The sequence below is a fragment of the Citrus clementina genome, unplaced genomic scaffold (assembly GCF_000493195.1).
Source record: "Citrus clementina cultivar Clemenules unplaced genomic scaffold, Citrus_clementina_v1.0 scaffold_8, whole genome shotgun sequence".
Taxonomy (NCBI): Eukaryota; Viridiplantae; Streptophyta; class Magnoliopsida; order Sapindales; family Rutaceae; genus Citrus; species Citrus x clementina.
Window position 1 is genome coordinate 4,109,542 of NW_006262022.1, and position 24,186 is coordinate 4,133,727.

Here is a 24,186-nt window from a genome sequence, read left to right on the forward strand (position 1 = left end):
AGGGTATAAAAGCCTTATGCTAAAATGGTAAGATATATCTCATACTTCAGGTGTATAATATATGAAGTACATAATACATTGTCCTTCCATCTTGGATTTTGTATATGGTTGCCTTTGTTACTTTCTCAAATAGAGTGAAAAACTGAGAATTGATTGCATGGGTGGTTAAGATTGCAGTGAGTTCCCTGACTACTTAGCATTTTGTGAAGTCACCTCGTCTGATTTGCTTTGCTGGGTGCAATTTCCTTTTGTGTGAAGAATTTGAATGAGCTATATTAGTTCTTAAATTCTGCTATTATACTGGGTAATAGTTTCTATCCTTGCTGAGTATTAATCTGAGTTTCCGAAGACACATAGTCGATGGCTTCACAACATGGTGGTCCGATCATCCATGATCAGAATTTGAACATTCGCTCCAATGGTACTCCACTGATGCTTGCTGTTTAGTGTTTGATTGATTTTTCTTTGATTTTCAAGGTTTTTGTGGTCTTACTTTGATAATCACTATAGGAGCGGCTGCTGGGGGCAAGAGCACTGTCTCTAAAGCTTCTAAGAAAGGAGGGCTTGGTGGAAGAAAGCCTCTCGCCGATTTATCAAATTCTGTGAATCTCACTCTGAATCAGTCACTGAAAAAGCAGAACTCCAACAATTTTGCTGACAGAGTGATTGGTGCTTCTAAATCGAAAATCAGAATTGATGGAAGTGAAAAGAAAAGTTTCTCCAAAGCACTTGAGAAGCTGCAGACCAGTGGCAGAAAAGCACTTTCTGATATTTCGAATTGGGAGAAGCCACATCTGCATGAGGCACCAAAGAAGAATCTAAATGCAAAACTAAATATTGCGACTGAGGAAGATGTCAGTGATATTGCAGGGGAAGGGTTTCTACACGATCATCAAGAATGCATCAAAGCCCAGACTAAAGCTGTGGACATTGATGAAATTTTGAGGACAGTGGGACTAGATAATGGTATAAACAAGTTTGATTAGTATTTCAAAGCCTTTTGTGGTGCCATATGTGTGGCCTTGCCACTGAGTTTTTCTTCGTTTGTTCTTTTATTCTAGGTTTTCTGAAGCAGGCAAAGCCTCTGCAGTTGAGTGAACTGATGGTCAGTTTGAATCTTTTTCCCTCTTCACAAGTCTTCATTTCATTTTCGCTGCTTCTTTGTTATGGTAAATTTCCGTAGCTTTGGGATTGTTCAAATAAATGCTTGTTTCCTTCTGTTTCAGCCTGTGAGTCCTCCAAGATACTTGGGATTGCAAGAGCTGCCAGAGGAGCAGCTTGAAGATCCATCTCCTTGGAAATATGATCGGTTCAGTGATCTCGACTCCCCACCACCATGCAGATCTTTAAAATCACCAAATATACTGTGGAAGGATCACGATGCTGACTTCATGTTGACGGAATCACCATGATTGCCCAAGTATCGACTCACTTGTATCGATGCTTGGTTATGTCAGCCAACTTGTGTTAGGATCAGAGAAAACTCTTACCATATCTAAAATCAGTTTCCAATTTCTCGTAACTGTTACTCTGTATATGGATCGATATATAAATTTGTAAACCCCCAGTAGTTTATGTACTTAATTTGGATTCCTTGGTTGAAAGAAAATCCCAGACACTACAAGATTCAAGAGTCTAAAATTGAAGCATATGGTTCTCAAGAGTGAAACAAGGCCATCGTGATGTCAATTGGTTATGCAAGTACCCTCATGCTGTGATATTAAAACCAGAACATATGAACGATCCGGACTGAATGCGAGTTGAATCTTAAAATTAATGGAGAAAAATCATAAGTCAGTCATTATTAATCGATATACATGTAATATGAGAAATCACTACTGTACCATTTGGTTTTATCAAATCTCATCAACACATTTTAGGCATAGAAAACTATTCGAAGGCAATTGAACTGCCACATATAGTATGTGCTTGTTTATTGCGATAATATACACAAATTAAGGTGCAAAACATTCACAAACATTCATAAACACTGAATTAAGATTTAAGAGCGAGCATTCACAAATTAACCAGAATAAAAAGGAAATTTGACACGATGAGGTTCGCAGCTAGTAGACACCTAATGGCAATACACTAAAAAATTGACATTAAGTTAGGTTTATATTTTGTTAGTAGGACAAATGTATGGTCATAATATAATTGACTTTATTTATGTGTGTGGTGTGGATTGATTATGAATTAGTATAAATAGAGAGGGTGACAACATACCTCTCTACACCTATCTTCACTTCTTTTTCCCCAAATTCTTCTCTTCTCTCTATCTTAATTATGTTTTAATATTTTGTAATATATGTTCAAGAAATAAAATTAGTTTTATTTTCAACTTTCAAGTACCATTTTTTTTAATTATCTATAATTTAATTTTAATAATTACCTTTATTTCAATTATGTTTAGGTAAATAATAATAGTTAGGGTAAAGTGAAACTCTTAGTAAAAAAAAATTATTTAATCAAATTCTATTTTTAATTATATAAATTATATTATTTTCTATCTAATTTTATCTATATTTTATATTTTAAAATTTTGATTTATTGTAGACAAACTTGAGAGTTTGGCACAATAAATTCTTAACATCTTAGAATAAAGTTTGGTAAAATGGTATTTTGACTTATTGTAGACAAGTTAAATTTTGGCACACTAAGTACTTAATCCATGATAAAATTAATGGAAAAAGAATTGTAATTTATACAATTAATCTTTTGGGCATAAAATAAAAATACAAAGAATTTATTAAATTTTATTTACTACTAAAAGTGGATCCATAACCTTAACTAATTTAATTTCATAGTTTCACTTAAATTAACTTGCATATATTTAAATTCTATTTTCATTTCTTAGATAAATTAAAATAAACAAATTAAATTTTTTTTTTTTGTAGATTGATCTCAGACTCACCGATCTATATTATAACAAGACACTCTTATACTTGAGAGTAAATTAAATACTTTTGAGTTGTGTCAAGTTTTTGGCGCCGTTGTTGGAGAAAAAAAATATTACTTTTTATTTATTTTTTATTTTTTACTTTTCGTTCCTTTTACTTTTTGTAAATAAAAAACTTGACACGATTCAAAAGTGTTTAATTTTCTCCCAAATAAAAGATTATGTAGTTATAATATATCTCAGTGAATCCGAGATTGATCCATAGAGAAAAAAATTAATTTACTTATTTTAATTTATCTAAGAAATGAAAATATAATTTAAATATATGCAACTTAACGAAAAGTTAATATTTCGCTAACAGACCTATAATGTTCTAATGTCTTTTCATTTTATTTAAAATACCAAGAAAAGAAAAGGTGAAATCCATATATGTTGTTAGGCCAATTACCTAAGGTGTCGGTTCAAGAAACACAATGACCAGGTAATTAAACAAGGAGCAAAGTCACTTGCTATATATATATATATATAAAGAGAGGGCTAAAACTGATGAGGCTGAGAAGGAGAGCTCGAAACAGAAGGCAAAAGAGTTGGATGAGGAGGTTGCTCGTCGTGATATGTAGTGATCGAGGAAAAAGACAAAATGATTGCAGATAAGGGAATGATGGTTGATTAGTTGAAGAAGGAAAGCCAAGTTAAGCATGATGAAAATATTTTACCTGGGCTAGAGTTTGCACTCGATTTGTTGTTGGGAAAATACCTTGATTTAGAGAGTACCAAAGTGGACATCGAGGTGTCCAGAGTAGAGGTGCAGATCGAAAATAATTGGAACACGAGATAGAGAGAATGAGGCAGACCAAACTCTATAAGAAGATCAACTGCTACCTAACGAGTAGGTCGAACGAGACAAAACTAAAGGAAAAAGAAACTTATATAAACTTTTTTGTACTTGTAAACTTACATGAATTCGTAATATCTAGTATGACCAAGTATGTCAACAACTTTTATTTCATGCCATCTAGTGTGGCCAAACTAGTATTCTAACAATTATCTATGAAGGGCAAGTGAGAGTTTTATATACAATATTACGCATGGATTATGAGCTAAGAAGCTTTGTGATTCCAGTGATTAATTCCAGGCGAGGGCGTGGCCAGCTTTGATTGGCAGCTTGAATTCTTGTAGCTTCCAACTCTGGAGAAGAAGAATCCAAGGCCGATGCCCTAATGGAACTATTATTAATTATTTTATTATTCTTTATAAAAAAAATAGAGACACTGAAATAGTCTATATTAATTTTTTTAATTTCGATCTTTGTAGAATGCAAACTCAAATGATCAATTAAATAAAATTTCTTAAAAATTATTTATGTCTAATTACCCACATCAGTTTGTACAAAATAAATTTGTATAAGAGTTTATCGCTATATCATTACTTTAAGATTTTACCTGGCTGTTAAGAAAATTGAATTGACAACCATAGATTCCTATGTTCTTAAGTAATTAAATTCATTATAATAACGAGACCATTAATGCAAAGATTTTATTCCAAGTTCCCATAACCGATAAGAGACTTTAATTCGCGTCAAAATATATATTCAAACTCAATCAATTAGATTGTTTTATCAGGTTACAGATTTAATATCTTCGTGATGAAAAATCTCATACATGATCGATGAATCACAGAATGTTCTTATACTAATTTAATATAAAGGTACATATGTAATATATCATTTGGAGTTTGGAATTAATTTAATATAAAAATATTATTAGAATATTGCCAATATTATGCGGAATCTTTATATATAATAAAATACAGGAAGTGCAAGAACTAAAAATAATAATATCCACTCGGTTAATTATGATTTCTTAATTTTGTCTCTAGCTAATTCCAAAGCTTAATTTGACTACTCTTTTGTGTTTACATCGAGCTAGCTAAGCGTGCCCTCTTTTTATATATCAAGAGCCACAATATTTTCAAAAAGATACCATATATAAGTATATATGGTAGTATATATGTTGGACAAAGACTAGCAAATAAACCAATCTCAATCCCCCAAGATCCACTCGACTTAGCCTTAATCAAATAATCAAATAAGATCAACCAATGCTACGTAGAACAACTTATCAAAGAAAGAAAACAAAGAAACAATCACACACAATCAGATGCAAAATGGGTTAAGTGGTTCAGCCACCAAGTGACCTACATCCACTGTGAAGAAGAGAAAGAGCCTTTACTGATTCAGTGTTTACAAGATACAAGATGTCTCGAAAACTATCACACTCTTGAATTAATCAATAATGAAGCAAGGACAACTTATATACACGTCTGAATTGCCCTAGAAACAACCCCCAGAAACCAGCTCACCAGACTTGGGTTTGTTGCTAACAAAACCCAGAAATTTCCCGCTGATCTTAACAGCATTAACAGCCTTTCAAACTGGTTTCATCACACGTGTAAAAGCTTCACTCAAAACGCAGCCTTCTTCAGTCGTGTAGGATAAGTAAAGCATGTGCAACATCACGTGCTCAACTTACTTATTCGGCTGATCCACCAGGCTCGTCATACGCCTCACCAGTGTCACAAAACCGACATATCATCTAGTTCAGAACATCTAAACTGACATGTCGTATTCAACTACAACTTTAGATTTGCAGTTCACTTCTCAACAATATACTAATTAAAACAATACGCGTTACACAATAAAATCAAACATAATTAAAAAATAATAATCCAAAAGCTTCCAGCTATGGACACCACAATTATTTTTCTTGCGTCCAGTTCTTTTTTTTTTTCCCCCGTGCCAAAGTTAAAAATCTTTACTCAATTCTCCGACCACTCTGCCTCGCCGGAGCTTGAAATGGATACTTAACACCAATTTATATTTGTCACATGAGAAATTGCTGAACTTGCCGTTATATAACTAGTGAACTTGCCTTTGTAAAATAACACAAGGCCACTTACACACAAATATATCATATGGAGTCTCCCACTAAATAATATATTTAGACTTTTGACCTAAATAACTAATTATCTTACTTATTAATCCAGTAGCGGTGCATTCAATTAAATGAGCTAACCCATGGATCATATGAGTACATACAATAGTGGCTACAATAATTAGGCTTGTAATTAAACTAACCCAATTATTTAATTTCAAATCTACTTCACTAAAAATTTGAAATTGACCTTCATAATTATATGATAACTAAGATAGTGTTTTCGAATAATAATGAGACCCATATTACAATAATGAGACCATTATTGCAAATGCTTTATTCCAAGTTCCCATAACCGATAAGAGATTTTAATAAGCATCAAAATTTATATTCAAACTCAATCAATTAGGCTTTTGATCAGGTCACAGATTTAACATCTTCATGATGAAAAATCTCATACATGATCGATGAATCGCATAATGTTCTTATACTAATTTAATATAAGGGTACACATGTAATATATCATTTGGAATCTGGAATTTATATTAATATATAAATATTATTAGAATATAGCCAATATTATGTTGAATCTTTGTATATAATAAAATACACGAAGTGTAAAAACTAAAAATAATAATATCCACTCGGTTAATTATGATTTCTTCGTTTTGTCTCTAGCTAATTCCAAGGCTTAATTTGACTACTCTTTTGTGTTTATATCGAGCTAGCTCTTAAAATTTAATTAAGCTTAAGCCTGGCCTCTTTTTATATATCAAGAGCCACAATATTTTCGAAAAGATACTAATTAAAACAATACGCGTTACACACTAAAATCAAACATAATTAAAAAGTATCACGAATGCAAATCTTTTTACTTCCTTGATTATATTCCTCTACATACCGTTTAATATAAATTATGACAATTTGATTAATTTATTGATCAATAATGGTCATAATCCTAACAAATATCTTGCCCATCAAGTGGATCAAAAATTTCTTCTATGTGGGTAGCTAATTGAGGTCATCAGAGAGTCATTAATGCTAACAGGATCGACCAGAATTGAAAGATATTGAAACCTAATAATTTATGTTGTCTGCATGGCTGCTTCTGTTTGTTCACTTGCAACGTTGCTCATTTTGAATCCAATACTTCACAAATGTCACATGTGGATCCAGTTGTAAGACATTAGAGTTGCTATTTTTTTAATTAACTGCTCATTTGAAGCAAATCGAGAATTAATTATGAGTAATGCAGCATGTAATTAGATGTAACTCTAGTACACTATTTATTCAAATTCATGTGACACATCTTTCACATTTTTCAAAGAAAATAAATAAATATTAAAAAATTAAAATAACATAAAAATAATTACTCTCACTTCTCTCGTGGGAAATTAATATTTTAAAATATCAATAAAATTCCAACAACTTATATAATATATTTCTAACGAACTGTCCATTGTCTAATAATTGATGAGTGGTTTATAAGAGAAAAAAAAAAAGCATACATGTCCAAATATTATAAATGGACACACAGTAAAATAGATAATATCGTTTGTCCGTCGCAAATAAGTTTTTTTTTTTTAATTAATGTTTTGTTTCTGGGAAGCATCCAGGTCAAAAAAAAAAAAGAGGAATAATAATGATAATAAACTATTCGCATACTTTTTTTGGGGGGAAAAAAATCTATTTACATAAGACTAATTTGACGCGACGTTTCTCATTTCATTTTTCCTCCTTTTTTGAGATGAGCATACGGTCATACCTGTGAGTGATCAACTATTGGTACAGGTGGCAAAATATGATTGGTGTGTATGCAATATCTATAGTTGTTTTAGTTTCTTTAAGAATTAATATTCATCCTGATTCACAGCTTGCTATCAGCACGAGAAGCTCTAACGGAGGAAATTTCTTAGTTCTTTTATATTCATATTTTATCCTGTTATTTAATGTAATTGAATCCTTAACATCATAGAATAAAAATAATTATTTGTGTTAATATTTAATAATACTGTAATAATAAGGCTACATATTGAGTGAATTATATAATTAATCACTGGAGTTTGGATTATGCTAAAGATGCATATCATTTAGATTTTGAAATTTAATAAATATACATAGAATAAAAATATTGCCCATTTTGAACATTTATATGTGATCATGAAGCGCAAATATAAAAAAAAAAAAATGAAGAACAAAAAAAGAAAAAGAAAAGCCTCACTATCTATTATCATCCTTATTTCCAAAGCTTTGACAACTCTTTTGTGTATAGATAGTGGGTACACAAGGCTAGCTAACTCTTAGAATTTAATTAAGCTTAAGTTGGCCTTTTTCGCTATTTTTTACCTACAATTTCAAAAGATACTTTATAAAGTATAATTAATAACAACATATATGGACAGCACACGTTTCTCTGTGGTCCATTTCAACCGTTTTGCCAAACCTAAAAGTCAATACTCAATTCTCCGATCATTCTGCCTCGCCGGAGCCTGAAATTCTATCGGAACTTCACAGCAGCCGTTACTTGTGGCCGCCGGATACTTTAAACCATTCTTGCCGGTCGCATGAGAAATTGCTGAACTTGCCTTTATAGCTAGTGAACATAACTCCTGAAGCGTTAATGTTGCTTGCAACTTTGATATCGGCATGAGAAAGTAAATTTGACCCACTTGAAGTTCTTCATCTTCCGGCAAAGGGGGCACTTGGGAGCCGATGAACATTGATTCTGAGCTACAAATAAAGCAATTTGGATTCTCAAAAAGAATTCTTTTGGCTTTGGTGGGTTGCTTGAATTCTTGCAGCCTTCCATCTAAGTGAATAATTTTTGCTGTGGCTGGCCAATTTAGATAATTGGCACCATTGTTTTTGTATTGAGGAGCTGCACAATTGCCCATTCTTTTATTTTTGTACTAATGTGTTGTCTATTTGTAGTTTTGAGAGAAAGAGACTGAAAGAATTTGATTAGAATTGTGGGTTATGGCTTTGTTGTAGAAGAAACTAGAGAGAATGGTGACATATATATAAGCAGAAAAAAGCAAAAGCAAAAAAGTTCTCAGTCTAAGGATAACTTTTTGAAGTGAATGAGATTGACTTTCCAACAGTAATTTCTAAATTAAATCCCTAGCAGAATAATATTTTTTTTAGCACTTTCTATTTCAGTTTTTTGTTATTTTTGTACAAGAATTTTCAACACCTAGCAGCATATGGGTGGCCAGCGGCCGGCCAAGTAAACTAAAGATATAAATATATGATATTTGCATGCACAAGAATTATATAATAATATATATTTTAATTCATTAAGATCTAATTGAGATCAATGTGGATCACAAATTTGTTCTAGGTGGTGATTACAGAGTCATCAGTGGGGCATGTTAGTTACCCAACACCAACAGGATCAACCAGAAATTCGAACATTTGAAGAATATGGAATCTAAAAGATCTGTTTGTGTGGCTTATTTTCGTTTGTTCACACACGCTATTCAATTTGTAATCACTACTTCATTAAGTGTTTAGCTGCAGCTTCAAGATCTTATATTTATTTTTGGGAGAATGCCTGTTTGATTTTTTTTTTTTTAGATATCATATTTATCACTTATATCCATACTAAATGTTTACTTATTTCATCTCTCTCATTAAGTGATAATAAAAGTAATTATAAAAATTAGGACAAAACAATCATTCAAGATGAGATATTTTATTAAAATTATAAATTAAAATTTGACACAAGTCATTGAGGTTGGCAAAAAAATGAAAAATGTTAATGCTCTTTAGATAATTACATAAGACTAGTCTTTTTCATCTTCACTTTAATTTTGACACCAAACTGCTTAGAAATGTCATAAAATCCTTTAAAGAAGGTGGAATAATAAATGAACAAAAAGCCGCTCTAGTGTTTCTACCCGCCTCGACTCTAGATTAGTCGAGACTCAATGTGGTCTTCGAATACTATATGATTTAATACACAAAAAAAAGAACAAAAAATGTGAACTTTATATGTTATTTATTAAAGGGAGAGATAAAACAGATAATTAAATATTTAATAAGATTATAAATAATAAATATGATATTTATCAGGAATAAAACATACATTCTCACTGTATTTTTCAAAGGACATGCCTAATCTGAGGTAGCGTTTATTTTTTGGATTGGAGTGGGAATCCTAGGATTGAGAGTGTGGAGTGGGAGTGGGAGTGGGAGTAAGTTGTTTACTTACACTAAAATGGAAGCATGTAATGGAGATCAGAATTCAATTTATGTGTTTACTTTGTCTTGGATTGGGAGTAAATAGTTTCAAATTACAATTTTATTCTTATTTAAAGAATTATAGTTTTTAATTACAAAGTTAATAAAAAAATATATTTAATGAATAAACATTTATTTTATTATATTTGTAAATTTATAATAATTATTAATATTCTTAATTATGAACATCATAATTTTTTTATTAATTTTAATTTTAATTATATAAATTAAAAATTATTGATAAGGGCAATATAAATGAAATATTTTTACTATTAACATAGTATGAAATTAATATTTTCTTAGAATAAACTATTTATTAGTATTAATTATTAATATTAAATAAATATAATACTAATATTTTAAAATAAATATAATAATATTATATTTTCAAATAAAGATGGTATATAGTAATATTATTAATTCTCTATTAATATAATAATATTATTTTTAAGTAATTTAGACTTAGAATCAAACCAAATTGTTATTTAGTTAAATATAATAATATTATTTTAATAAATATAATATTATTTAAATATTTATTAAATATAATTATAGTAAATTTAATAAAAAGAGGGTAAATATAAAATGAAACATTATTTTATTTTATTTAATATAATTATATTAAATTTATTATTATATAAACTAATAATGTAATATTATTTAGTACAAAATTAATATTTTCTTATAATAAACTATTTATTACTATTATTATTAATATTAAATCAATATAGTACTATTATTTTTAAAATAAATATAATAATATTATTCAAATAAATATAATATTATTAATTTTATTTTATTAAATATAAATTATTAAATTAAATTAAATTAAATTAAAAATGGTAAAAAATGGAGAGGTGGGAGTGGATCCCACTCCCCATGGCCCATGGGAGTCCCACTCCCACTCCCCACTCCAAAAATGGATGGGGCCCACGGAGTGGGATTCTTAATCTGGAACCAATTTGTTGAAGTAAACACTGAAGTGTGAAGAATCCACACTCCTCACTCCCACTCTAAAAAGTAAACACAACCTGAATGAAATGGAGAATTAATTTATATAAAGCATGTCATGCTCATGGGACTCATAACTCCCAACTTTGTGGCAACGAAACCGGAGAAAAAATTAATATCCAACAGAGTGACACATGTATAATGTTAAAATTACAATAATGTTAAAATTACAGAAACTTAACGAATCTGTACGCATTTAATTAATATTATTTCAAGTAATTATCGAAAATGGAGGCAAAAAGAATTCACAGGGCAAAAGGATGGAAATTTCTCACACGCGTTGCGTAGCCGTGGCCTTATATTATTGTTTTGTTGCGGCCTCGCTGGGAAGCATCGAGGTGAATCCAGGGAACTTAAGTAATTAAAAAATTGCAGCTTCTTGTGAATGATCGTATCTTTCACATTTATTGTTCTTTGGTGGGAAGACTCTTAACAAGACCCGTGTTTTGATCAATTATTGCTAGTGCTACCGGAGCTTTCATTCCTTTTCTTCTTTTTAAACTTTATCATATCATTGGTAACAAAATCACTTTCACTGTGTTTAACGCATGCGAGTGGTCGATGGGCCCTGCGGCCAAAGCCAATTTAACTTTGATGGAAAATACCAGTCAAAAGCTGGACTAAGACTTGACCCCTAGCTATAGGATTTTCCATTTAAGGGTATATTCATTTGTTCTTATTGGGAAAAGAAAAGGGAAAACAAAAAGCATAATCCATTATTGATAAAGATAATTAAGGTTCAATGCAAACAACCCTCCCCAAGAGCATATAATAAAATATATTAAAGGTACCACGTTAGTCATTAAATAATTAAATGATTTTCTATCATGTGCATATTTTTTAAAAAAGACAATTCTACAAATAGTAAATATGTTAAATTTAATTACATGTGTTATACAATATATTAGTTGGTTGTATAATTGCGTCCAATATACCAAATACTTAAAAGTATCTTAAATATCTAATAATTCTCATGTGTGAATACATAAATGTAAATTTCATGTAGATTCACGACATAATTTATGGTGTAATAATGAATCTGTGCAAAATTCATATTTTTACATCCGCATATATATATATATATATATATATATATATATATATAGAGAGAGAGAGAGAGAGAGAGAGTGATCTAATTCGAGGGTCTGAGATTTTCAGCACTACCCGAGAAACCTGGTGGCTTCCTTTTTTTTTTTCTTTGTGTTGGGTAGACATGGCGGAGCCCATCATGAACAGCCATTGGTGGCATTTAGATTTAAATCCAGAGGCCGCTAGCATTTGTCCTGGACACTATTCCAATCTGGGACTCTCTAATTAGAACACACACGCACATATGCACGCATATATACATTCCTCCCCACTCCTAAAAAACAATATTTGACATCTTGTTGAATGTCTCATTCTAATTCAGACTCCATATAATGGGATTGTATTTTTCTTTTAATTTCATTTTAAACTTACCTTTTCCTTAAGGAAGTATATAACGTAAAAAAAAATTCAATTCAAATTTATTAAATAATAATAAATCATTTCTACTAATCATTTAGAATATAACAGCTATAACTACTCATTCTATTAAATTAGAATACGATTAATATATTAAATTTATATTAGTGCATCCATCTAAACCTTATTATTTAGGGATGGTAAAAATCTCAATGGTTTTCTAATGCACTTTATTGAATTTGAATTCCTATTAGTCAATCACTGTTCAGTCAATCACTCCTCGTCTTGGCGTCAAGCTTTAATATTCCACGATTTACACGGCAATCAACTTTTCACTTTTTTTTTCCTTTTCCAGCTTCGTCCCCATTTTTTTTGTCCATTGCATAAAGGAAATTACAAATGCTCTTTCCTTTATAAAAGAAAATGAATGACACCGCGTGCCGCGATGTATACAGTAAAAAGAATTTTATAAATATAATGTTAGGACCAAACTAATTTTATTAATAGGCGGACATTATAATTTAATAGAGATATAGTTATAAAAATTTATTAATTTGACTTAGTAATCTTTAATTTGTAAGTGATATAAAAGTAAAATATGCACTACATTAATAATTAATTAATGAAGCATGTCAAATCTCATGTATAGGCATTGACAAAAGAGGTACACATAGTTTCAAAAAAAACTAATAAATGTATTTATATGGTATTGAGAATACACAAAATCATATTAAAAGTTTAAACGATTGCATTCTCTTTAATCTTTTTCTATTAACGTAAATTCTATAAATATTATACGATGATTTGATAACAAATCTTAAGAATGAATCTTTGTCCCAACTAGCTTTATAAAAATACTTTATTTCATCTTAATCATTTAATGCAACATAGCATATAAATTTTATAATACATAGATAATTATTAATATGTGAAGGCAAAGTCTTTAAGATGGGGATGTGGATGAATTTTAACTTATTATAATATGAAGTTTATTCTTATTTATAACTAGCGCAAATTGGGACCATTATATTTTATGAGCGTGTAGAGGTTATTCTTATATGGAGTGTCACTATAGATCTCTCTCTCTCTCTCTCTCTCTCTCTATATATATATATATATAGTATAATTCACAGGTATAGGCACCCTAATTTTTTTTTTAAATAGGGACATATTGTTAAGCAGTACGACTTATTAGAGTTAATACAATGTAAAACCATGTGATTTAATAGTATTAAACATTAACTCTATTAAACCACTCAAGTTAACATGTCTGCAAGAAAAAAAAAATGAGGGCACTCGCACTAGAAAAAGACTATATACATATACGGCAGTAATTGCATCACAGACCCGGAATCCACTAAGGGCTGTTGGATTTCGTTGGTGGCTTTCTTTTTATTTTTTTGGTCGGCCGCATGTGGGCCTCACCTTGTGCAGCCACCAGCCTGGACACTGTTCCAATCTGAGAGTCTCGAATTGGAACAGTTCCCCTATATATATCTTGATCAAAATCAATTTTGTGTAACAGCAATTAACTAATTTAAACCTAATCATTAAACTCATATACGACCTCATCAAGACCAGCTTTAGAGTATTTGGAGCCCTAAGTGAATTTTTTATATAAGGCCTCTTTTTATTCTACAGTTTCAATACTTAAAAAAAAGGCATAAAATCAATTCCATATTTAATTCTTAAATTTCAACAATAATAAAAAAATCCTAAAAAATTTTAAAAATAAAACAAACAAAAAAAGTTAAGAATACATGCATCATAGGGATACAAGTTTTAAAATTAAGCAATGTGTTGATACCCTATATATTTGTTGATAAAAATATAAAAATTTAATGTAATTAATAAAATGGACACGTGAAAATTATGAAATCAATTTTTTACGACACATCAATTTGTACAAGAATTTATATCTCTATCATTAATTTTATCACTCATGATCATCATTTTATTCCTCAAAAATAACGTTTAACTTTGTAGTAAACCTACCTCTTCCACCACGCCCCTTTCGATTCAGCATTGATCCTCCACTACCGTCGCCACCACCGCCAACTACTATCTTCGGACTGCTCGAATCCAAAACCCTAGTACTAAAATCCAACCAAAAATCATCTTTTTTCACCACACAACCACAACACTTTCCCCGGCCACCTCTCATCTTATTCAAAGCCAAACTTGCCTTCACTGCCAAAGAAACCATCTTCTCAACTCTAAGAGGACTCTTCAACCAACTCACCGGCAAGGCAAAGTATAGTCGGCCCGGTTGAAGCATTTCATCGCCATTAATACCCGAAAGAAAGCTATCGAAATCCATATCATCCATGTTGCATACAAAACTCATAGGGTTTTTCTCTAGTACTTGTGAAACCCTAACTGGGTATGCAAATTCTTGAAGCCTGCCATCGTGGAGTATCACCTTTGCCGTGGCTACATTAGTTGATTCACATGAGTTACAAATACCCATATATAAATTTTTCTTAATTTAATTATTCCACAAGCTTGTGAAGAGTGAGGAGATACTCGAGGGAGGAAGAAGATATATATATATATATATACAAGTTTCTTGTCTTAGGGTTTATTTAATTAATAAAATTAATTAGTTATTGGTTTATATTCCTTCAATTGGTCATATTGGAAAAAACAAAAATACATTATTCCTTCCACAACGTGCTTTTAATTAAACATTTTAAGCAAGTATTTATGTGCTGCCGTTTCTTTGGGGATGCTCGTGATTCGTCTTCATTTCCAGAATTGATTTTTTCCAATCTAATGGCTAGTTACGTTCCACACAAGAAACATACATATAAGACCACGACTATTTAATTAATATTTATCGTTTGGATAATGCAGAAGGTGATTATTAAACGCTTAAGGCTAAAATTTTTGGTCTGTATATGTACTGGAGAAACTAATTAATTATTAGTACAAATCGAATATCGTATATTTGTTGTTCAAAGGAACCAATTTAAAATGAAGGTAACGTATAACTTTGGTGAAAAACCATTCAAAATGACACGGGAAATTCCACAATTTCTTTAATTAATTATAAAACTACTCGTCGAATTTCTCCATTGGGTGGGATAATGCTTCTCAACCACTTTCAGAAGATAGGCCTTTGAAAGAGTATTAATTTTCTTAATTGAAGCGTGTATATCAAATTTCTTTCTTTCTTTCTTTCTTTGTCTTAACCATGATTACAATCAAGACTCGAGTTTTTGAGTCTCTGTGTGTGCAGTATATGCAGTTTAAAAATAATATATTTTAAGAAAGCATTTTTTAAAAAAAAAAAATTGGATTTCAGTTAATGATACAAAGCATTGACCTAGACTTACAAGAATTTATGATGAATCTACCACTCAAAATATATATATATATATATATATATATATATATATATAATTTTTTTCTGCACTCAGAGAAAAATTCCACGACTGCGGCAATCAATAGTTTCAAAGTCGTGACTTACAAGAGGATGATACTTTAATGAAAAAATTAATTTTTATTCGTCAAGTGGTAACAATCAGTGAAAGGAACTGGGAATTTTAATTTTATTAATAATGGTTACAAGTCACAATTCACGCGGTGCTAAAAGGTTAATTATTTCTCCATCACTTTTTGACAAAGCTGTTGCACTTTAATTTTGTTTTATTTTATTTGAGGTATCCTTCTGATTTATTTTTTTGAATAAGATCATCGGATAACTTTAGTTGATTACTTGTGGACTAAGTACTAAATTAATTATATATGTTCGGATACATATATCGTTGCGTCAAAGTCATTTCGTTGTTCATTTTTTAGTAGTTATTGTCTAAAATAAATATTACATAAATTTTAAAAAAATAATGCATAATATGATAATATGATTGAAAACTTAAATTATTGTATTGTTTACGAAATTTAACAGTTGAAAACGGAGCAAAGCTTGTCCAGCATATTTGGTGTTTCCTGAATTCAGAAAACAAAAAATGAAATTTGAAAACAAAAAAACTGAATGCACCGTAGTTATCACATTTGCAACATTGGAATAAAGAATAGTAGTTAATGCCCACCATCTACGTAATGATTTTCTCTTAATAGTTACAATCTATAGATATTTAAAAAATTTGTAAAATGTTTTTTAGACAAAACATTATGAAAAGAATTGTTTTATTGTTTTAATTGCAAGTTCAAAAAGGACCTAAGATTATGAACCGGGAGAAGGGTTGGATCATAGATTTAAGAAAAAAATAAAAAAGGGAAAATGACAGCTACACCTCTATAGTTTGAAGAAATAGTCATAGAGACCTTCAAATTTTCAATAAGGGACAGCAAAACCTCTTCCATTACATTTTATGGTTAATTTGGATGGAAAAAAAGATATTTAAGTACTTTTACTTTGTATTAACTCGCAATTTTAAAAAGGCTGGCTGGACCTGACACTAAAGCATCCAATCGATGCTATATCTCATAACTTAATTAGAAAAAAATCTATACATGCCTACTGTTACGAGCCGCTGAATTTTGCCACAAACGGAAGCTGAATTGGTGTGCATGGGTTCACTTAGTAAAAGTCCGCCCAAATGCGAGATGCGTTTAGCATGAGGGTATATGCTCAATAATAAGCTGCCTCATACAATTAATGAACCATGGTGCGCTTAGTAAGCGGAAAGCCCAAATTCACAAGCCAAAGTGAACAAGCCCTGCCCGATTCTAGAATTCATCTCTACAACTTGTATTATCTAAATAATTCTACACTTATGTATTCTAGAACCTAGTAGATTTTTAGGCAACTTGTGCAACTTGCGCGGAACTCTCTAGATCTAGGCAAGTCCCCCTATAAATAGGAGAAGGCATCCACTATTTTGCTCAACACCACACGCCTAACAACTCAAGCATCCTTGTAAAGTTATCTTATATTGTCTTTTCGAGTAATAAAATTCGCTTTGGCCATATTGCTCCCTTCTCTCTGGTTTCCTTGCAAGTATTCTTTCTTGACTAGTTTGAGAAGTTTAATAGCCTTACTTAGCAACTTTGTGCTAGAAGTTGTCTAAGTGTCGTTCGAGTTGCTGCGCAACATACTCATCCCGTAACACTACGGCAATTAAAATGTATTCTACTATTCTTTATATCTTCTCCTACACACTTTGTACAACATCCCGTAACACTATGCCAATTAAAATGTATTCTACTATTTTTCATCTTCTCCAACACACTTTGTGCAAAACGAAAAAACCTAACCCATTTTATTAGAATTTTTTTTTCGTTGCCGAACTAAAATTAGTATAGAATATGTATAATTTGTGGTTTTGGAGGAGGATTTCACAATGACCAATATACTATTCAAGTTTTCAAAATAATAACCCATAATTGTTTGCCTAGTGATGTAAGGTGAGAAAGAACTTTCTCTCTGTTTGATTTTACTTATTTGGTTTATTTCGACCATGTAAATGATGATGCACTTATTTGCAAGCACATGACTTAAGAGTTCATGGTCAATGGGTTGTGGGCTTTCGGGAGCTTTGGCAAATTTTTGTGTTTTTTTTTAAATGTTCATGATCAATTTTATCCATTGATTTTGCATGCTTTGATTGATTTGTGCATATATTGAAAAATGGGTTAGTGTTTGATGTTATGATTTAGTAGCAGTAGCAGATCAAAACTAAAGGAAAATAAAATGATCCAAAAGTAGATAATTTTCACTTTCTTTTAAAATTAAAATTATTTGCATACAAAATAATTTTAGATATTGATGTGCATAAAGCCAATTGTTTATTTTGTTTGTTGGTTGATAAATACAATATGTATGGCTAATCTTATCCATCTTGAATGAGGTCTGAATTGTATAAGGAGTGGGTTAGAAGTATTGTTTACTTTTGTATTTGAAAATGTATGACTATGGAATTAATTGATGTCGTTTTAGTTTTTGGTGGATTGTTACTTAAGATGGTTGTTTGATGTTTGTACGAAATATTGACTGCAAATGTTTCGTCCTCCTCATTGCAATCCACTGAAACTACACATAGCAGCAACCCACCACTAACAGTGAGTGCATTATAAGGGTATAATAATATTTAATATTTTCTATCCAAGTTAACAGTAAAAATTAACAGAAAGGAATCGTGGTGTCCCTTATTAAAACCTTGGGTTTTACATGATCATTTTCTCAATTTATAAAGGTGTAACTATCCTTTTCTCAAAAAATAAAGAAATAAATATGAACGAAATGTAAATGACATAATATGATGAATTCTTTTCTTATTTACTCAAACGCAGAAAGATAGAAACAAAACAAAAAGAAGAAGAAAAATCAAAATAAGAAGTTGAATGCCTTCCCCCAATCCTCATACTCACTTCTCCAAAATGACACTCAATTTAGTAACAAATCTTCCTCTCCTCCCACCAATTTTCTGTTTACCCTTCTTCACAAATCTGACATCACAACTACTGTAACCATCACCACTGCTACCGTTGTTCAGCATCAATTCACTAGACACATCATCATCATCCCTATTGCTAGTTGTAAATGTTGTTTGATCATTTACTCTTTTAATCTTAATCCTACACGGCATGCAAAAGCAGCACTTCTCTCCACCCCCACTGCCCATATTCAATGCCAAGCTTGCCCTAATTGCCAAGTTAGCCATATCTTCAGCCCTAAGTGGACTATTTAACCAACTCAATGGCAAAGCAAAGTAAAGCTCACCTACTTGAAGCTCCTCAATTTCATTCATGGCTAAAACAACTTTGTTGAAGTCCAAGTCATTTGAGTTTATGATAAAACAACTATGGTTTTCTTGTAGTATATCTGAAACCCTAATTGGGTTCGCGAATTCTTTGAGCTCACCATGGGGGAGGATCACTTTGGCTGTAGCTACACTAGTACTTGAGCTGCCATTGCCCATGTTTAATCAAACCAGAGATTAATTTATTAGAACACTGATATTTAAATTATTTCTTTTTGCTTATAGTATCAAGTTAACTTTGTACTTGGTGTTCCTCGTCAATTTTTGGACTCATTGACTACATGGCTTTGCTTAATTCAATCAATAATAAGCCTTTAGGCTAATTACAAATAACCCTTTGATGGGTAAGCAATTAATAAAAATAACTAAGAAAAATATCCCTAACTAGTTCGTCTTTTGCGAATCAGCTACTTGGGAGAATTTAGCCATTTTTTCACTAGGAAAATTAAGTTCTTAACAATTAATTTCAGGTAGTAAGGGCACACACATCATAAAGCTTGGGGAAACGGTCATGTAGACCCTGAACCTCAAGTTCTTGATAAGGAAGATCAAGACTTCCTTTTGATTCTAATGTACCCTTTAACTCTATTAACTCAAAAAAAAAAAGTGACTCTAATATTTTATAATAAATAAATATAACAATATATACATTTTAAAATAATTTCATTACTTAAAAAATTATACTTTACAATCTTATATTATATTAAACTGATTTTTATAATAAATATAAACGTAATATTAAAATAAATATTTAAAAATTCAAATTATTTTCAATACTATATAAAATAATTTTAATATTATTAATATATGAGATATATTTATTAATTGTAAAATCAATCTAACCCAAAGATTTATTTAAAATTATTACAGTAAATACAAATATGTTATTAAAATAAATATAATAGTCTACCTTCTAAATTTATTTTATATACTAAAAAATTGAAAGATTATTCGTCTATTAGAAACATTAAACTATTTAAATTATATTTGTATTTATTAAAAAATAAATCAATTTTTAGTTACTATTTACAAAGGGTATTATAGTCAAAATAAAATCCTAGTATCTTTTATTAAAAACTTGGAATCTACATGACCGTTTCTCCAAACTTTAGGGGTGTAAGTGTCATTTTCTAGTTTATGTTTATTGGGAAGCATGTTTATGATTAGTTGGAAGATCTTAATCTCAAATAAAAATATTTTGAATAGATGGTATTGAAAAGTTTGTTCAAATTACTTTCAAATAAATTTTAATTAAAAAATCCAAATTTAGAATGGATGTGGCATTGAGCTCTCGAGAATTCAGCAACTCTTTATCATTAAGTCAAAATATAAATTAATTATATTTATAACAAAACAATTGAGGATAATATATATATATAGTAGTTTTTTGGTCAGAAATTTTAAAGTGTGGGAAAGTCCGAAAAAGCTTTAAAACCATACGGTTTTAAAGGCTTACAGTTTTAAGCCTTTAAAACCATACAATTTTAAAGATTTCCCTTATTTTTCCGCACTTTAAAATTCCTGACTTAAACATCTCTCTCTCGATCTATATATATATATATATATAATGGGTTATGTAAACTGATCTTTGCTTTTTAATGGAAGACTAGAAGCCCATACTTAGAAAAATAGAAGCCCATTATAATAACCACCAATCTGCCCATATTCATTGCTGAAACTGAACGTCAATGGTTAATTTTATCCAAATTACTCGGATGGGGTTGAACCATGGGCGCCATCCACAGCCATGAAAAGGGATTTGTAAAATTGCATTTAACGCTCTTACTTCAAATATTTCTATTTTAAAAAATAAAATAAGTTTAGTTCACGTCTTTAAAATTTTCTTCAAAGCAATTTCATTCCATTTACTTTTAAATACTATATTGCAATCTAGCGATATTAGGGTGTGTTTCCCACATTGTATTATAGTATACTATATTTTATTAGACTGTATTACAACAATGTTATACAATTTTTGGTGTTGTACTGTATTATATTAATTTTTAATTAGATTATATTTGGTGTTGCATTGTATTTTATTAATTTTTGTGATTAATTTAAATTATATAATTATAAAATAATATTTATTATTATAAGAAAAATACTAAATATAGAAATCTTAAATTTTAGAAATTTAATAATTTTTTTGGGTAAATGTTAAAAAATATCATAATTCGTCATAAAAATTGAAGCTTATAGCCGTTAATTTTTGAAAGCATAAAATTTATTTTCAGTATTTTCTAAATATATAACATGTGAAATAAAGATCGAAGAAAATAATTTAATCAAATAATCTCTAAATAATATAACAACAAAAATAGATAGTTAAAACCTATAAGATTAGTTCAAAAGTCATCTTAGGATGATAGAATAAAAGTTTATACATACCACATGATATCATAAAATAATAAAATGATACAAGTATTATAATATATTCACTAACAAAATGAATTATACTAAATAATCTAAGTAAAAGTTCTGTAGTATATGTAATAACTTTTTATATTGTTATTTATATTAATATAAATTTTAAATTAATATTATTCAAATTTATTCATATTTAAATATTTATTATTAGTTATATTAAATTATATATTTATTAATACATTATAATGTAAAAATAAAAAAAAAATATATTATAAATTAAAATATTATATAATATTATTGAATAATAAATTATTAATTTATTAATTTATATTAATAATTATAATGTAAAATAAAAATAAAAATTTATATTATATTAAAAATTATTATTATTATTATTATTATTATTATTATTATTATTATTATTATTATTATTATTTTTAAATTAAAAGTAAAAGAAAAAAAAAAGACAAGCTAATGCGACACAGTCCCTTATACATATTCCTTTTCAGCCAAATAAGTTATTGTATCAAGTTAATATTGTGTAGCATTTTAATGTAGTGTAATGTGGTGGAATGTGGTGTGCCAAATATACTCTTGTGGTGATGACAAAAGTTTTGCTTCAGAAATAAAAATTGACAGCCACCCAATTTAAAAAACATTTTTTGCGGCTCAAATGATGTGCATAATAATAATAATAATAATCAAACCAACTCAATTCAAGTCATATTTCTCACTATACATACAAACAAATAATAACCTGCTTAAGAATTGGAAAATTTTTAAATTAATTTTGACTCAATTGAAGGGTTGCGAGCGGCGTTCACCAGGCCCAAGTAGCCAAAATTTAAAAGAAACGGAAGCATTTTTAGTAACTTAGGATTCGTTGGCATAGAATTTATTCACACACAGGGCACATCACATGGACCTTAATCTTCTCCACTTGCTAGTTGCTACCCAACTTAAAACATACATTCCCTTCAGAGACTTAATTAAACCGGATTAACAACATTAATCCCAACAACTCCAGCCCACATTAGCCTAAAATTACATCAACCCCTAGACATCAAAGACCCAATAACCCCGGCAATTAAAGCCGTTGGATCCCCAAGCACAGCTGAAATCACAAATTGCACCGCTAATGCAGCCATCTCACAACACTTCTTCACTTTCCCTTTGCTCTTTTTGTGATGGCTTTGAAGTGTATTCTTCAAAGTAGGGATTCTTGTCTCCAATCTCCTACTCCTCCCACGCCCAGAATAAAGCTCATGCCAATTCTCCACTAACATCTCCTTAACACATGCAACATGCAAGTTGTAATTCTTGCACGTAGACCTGTAACTCCAACTCCTCCCTTTACGTCCACATTTGTGACACGATGAGCTCACTTTCCTGTACAAATAGAGCTTCACTTCCCCATCATCAAGCACCATTGGCAACTTAGCACAACATGGGTGAAGATCATACCCACATGACTTGCAATGATAAACGAAGCCTGTAACATCCTTCTCACAGGCGTTGCAGTACCTCGGCTTGTCGCCGGGCGGCCGGGAAAAGAACTGAAATGAACATTTGGTGTAGAAAGGGTGGCAGATTGAAGGAGACGGGATGGCACAGTGCATGTGAAGGTCAAAATCGCATATCGAACACTTGTAGCGCGACCCGATCCCCACTTCTTTGCAGCCATCACACTTGAATGGAAATTCACTGTACTCAAATTTCAGCTTGTGTTGAGGGTGGCTAAAGTGGGATATTTCATTGTATTTCATGACGAATTTTGTGTTAATTAATTTGCGTGGTCTCCAGGAAATGAGCCCAGAAGCATATTTATAAGGGGTGTGTTTTGGGCTTTTGGTTAATGAGATTGGAAGTTATTAATATTCTTGCAACAAGAGTTAAGGGTTTAAATTTTGTTGTGGCTTGTGGATGAAGCTAAGTACAGGAATTATGCTTGGCAATGGTGGTAATGGTGATAAGTGAGTGTTAAACACAAAGGAATCCCCCCACGTCAAAAGAGAAGACACAAGGCATATTGGGCCTTGTCCCACGTAAGAATATATACGAATTTTCACTTTAAAATGATCCTTTATATCAATTATGGAGACTAAATGATTATGTAATCCATCCTAAGAAGCAGTTCTCTTTTGGTGCTAAGATATTTCTATTTTACTAGATTCTTTATATATATATACATATAAATTATTATTGTTATTTTTGTATTATACAAATGAGCAGGTTGCCATAAATTGGAAAAAATTAGTGTCAACTTAGGAATGTTTAAAAGCAAGAAATTTGAATAATGAAGGCATTAAGGAAGAATTTATCCAGATGGATCATGAAACTTAACGCCAAATCTTAGGACTTTCTTGAAAGAATAAGAACTTGGCATCTAAAAAGTTGGTCGGGGATTTGAAAAACAATTATGCTATTATGCCAGGATTTGAACTCTAATCATACGTAAAGCATCAGAAACTTTATATATATCTAGAACTAATTACAGGCTCTACAATGTAACATATACAGTAAGCCTTACGCAAGCTCTGCTTCGTATTGTGGTAAGCCA

At 30.4% G+C, this 24,186-nt stretch overlaps 3 protein-coding genes across 3 annotated transcripts; 1 reads left to right on the plus strand and 2 right to left on the minus strand.

The window, feature by feature from the left end:
* The first annotated feature begins 360 nt into the window (after positions 1-360).
* On the plus strand, positions 361-1,412 carry LOC18034035 (protein PATRONUS 1). Its single transcript, XM_024179684.1, has 4 exons — positions 361-421; positions 478-966; positions 1,062-1,105; positions 1,227-1,412. The coding sequence occupies exons 1-4, from the start codon at positions 361-363 to the stop codon at positions 1,410-1,412; spliced, it is 780 nt and encodes a 259-aa protein (XP_024035452.1).
* A 17,451-nt stretch (positions 1,413-18,863) lies between these two features.
* Positions 18,864-19,418, minus strand: LOC18034722. Its single transcript, XM_006423088.1, has one exon. It carries the CDS (start codon positions 19,416-19,418, stop codon positions 18,864-18,866), a length of 555 nt encoding a protein of 184 aa, XP_006423151.1.
* A 3,095-nt stretch (positions 19,419-22,513) lies between these two features.
* LOC18034726 lies at positions 22,514-23,406 on the minus strand. Its single transcript, XM_006423089.2, has one exon. The coding sequence runs from the start codon at positions 23,390-23,392 to the stop codon at positions 22,676-22,678; it is 717 nt and encodes a 238-aa protein (XP_006423152.1). The 5' UTR covers positions 23,393-23,406; the 3' UTR covers positions 22,514-22,675.
* Between the last annotated feature and the right edge of the window lie 780 nt (positions 23,407-24,186).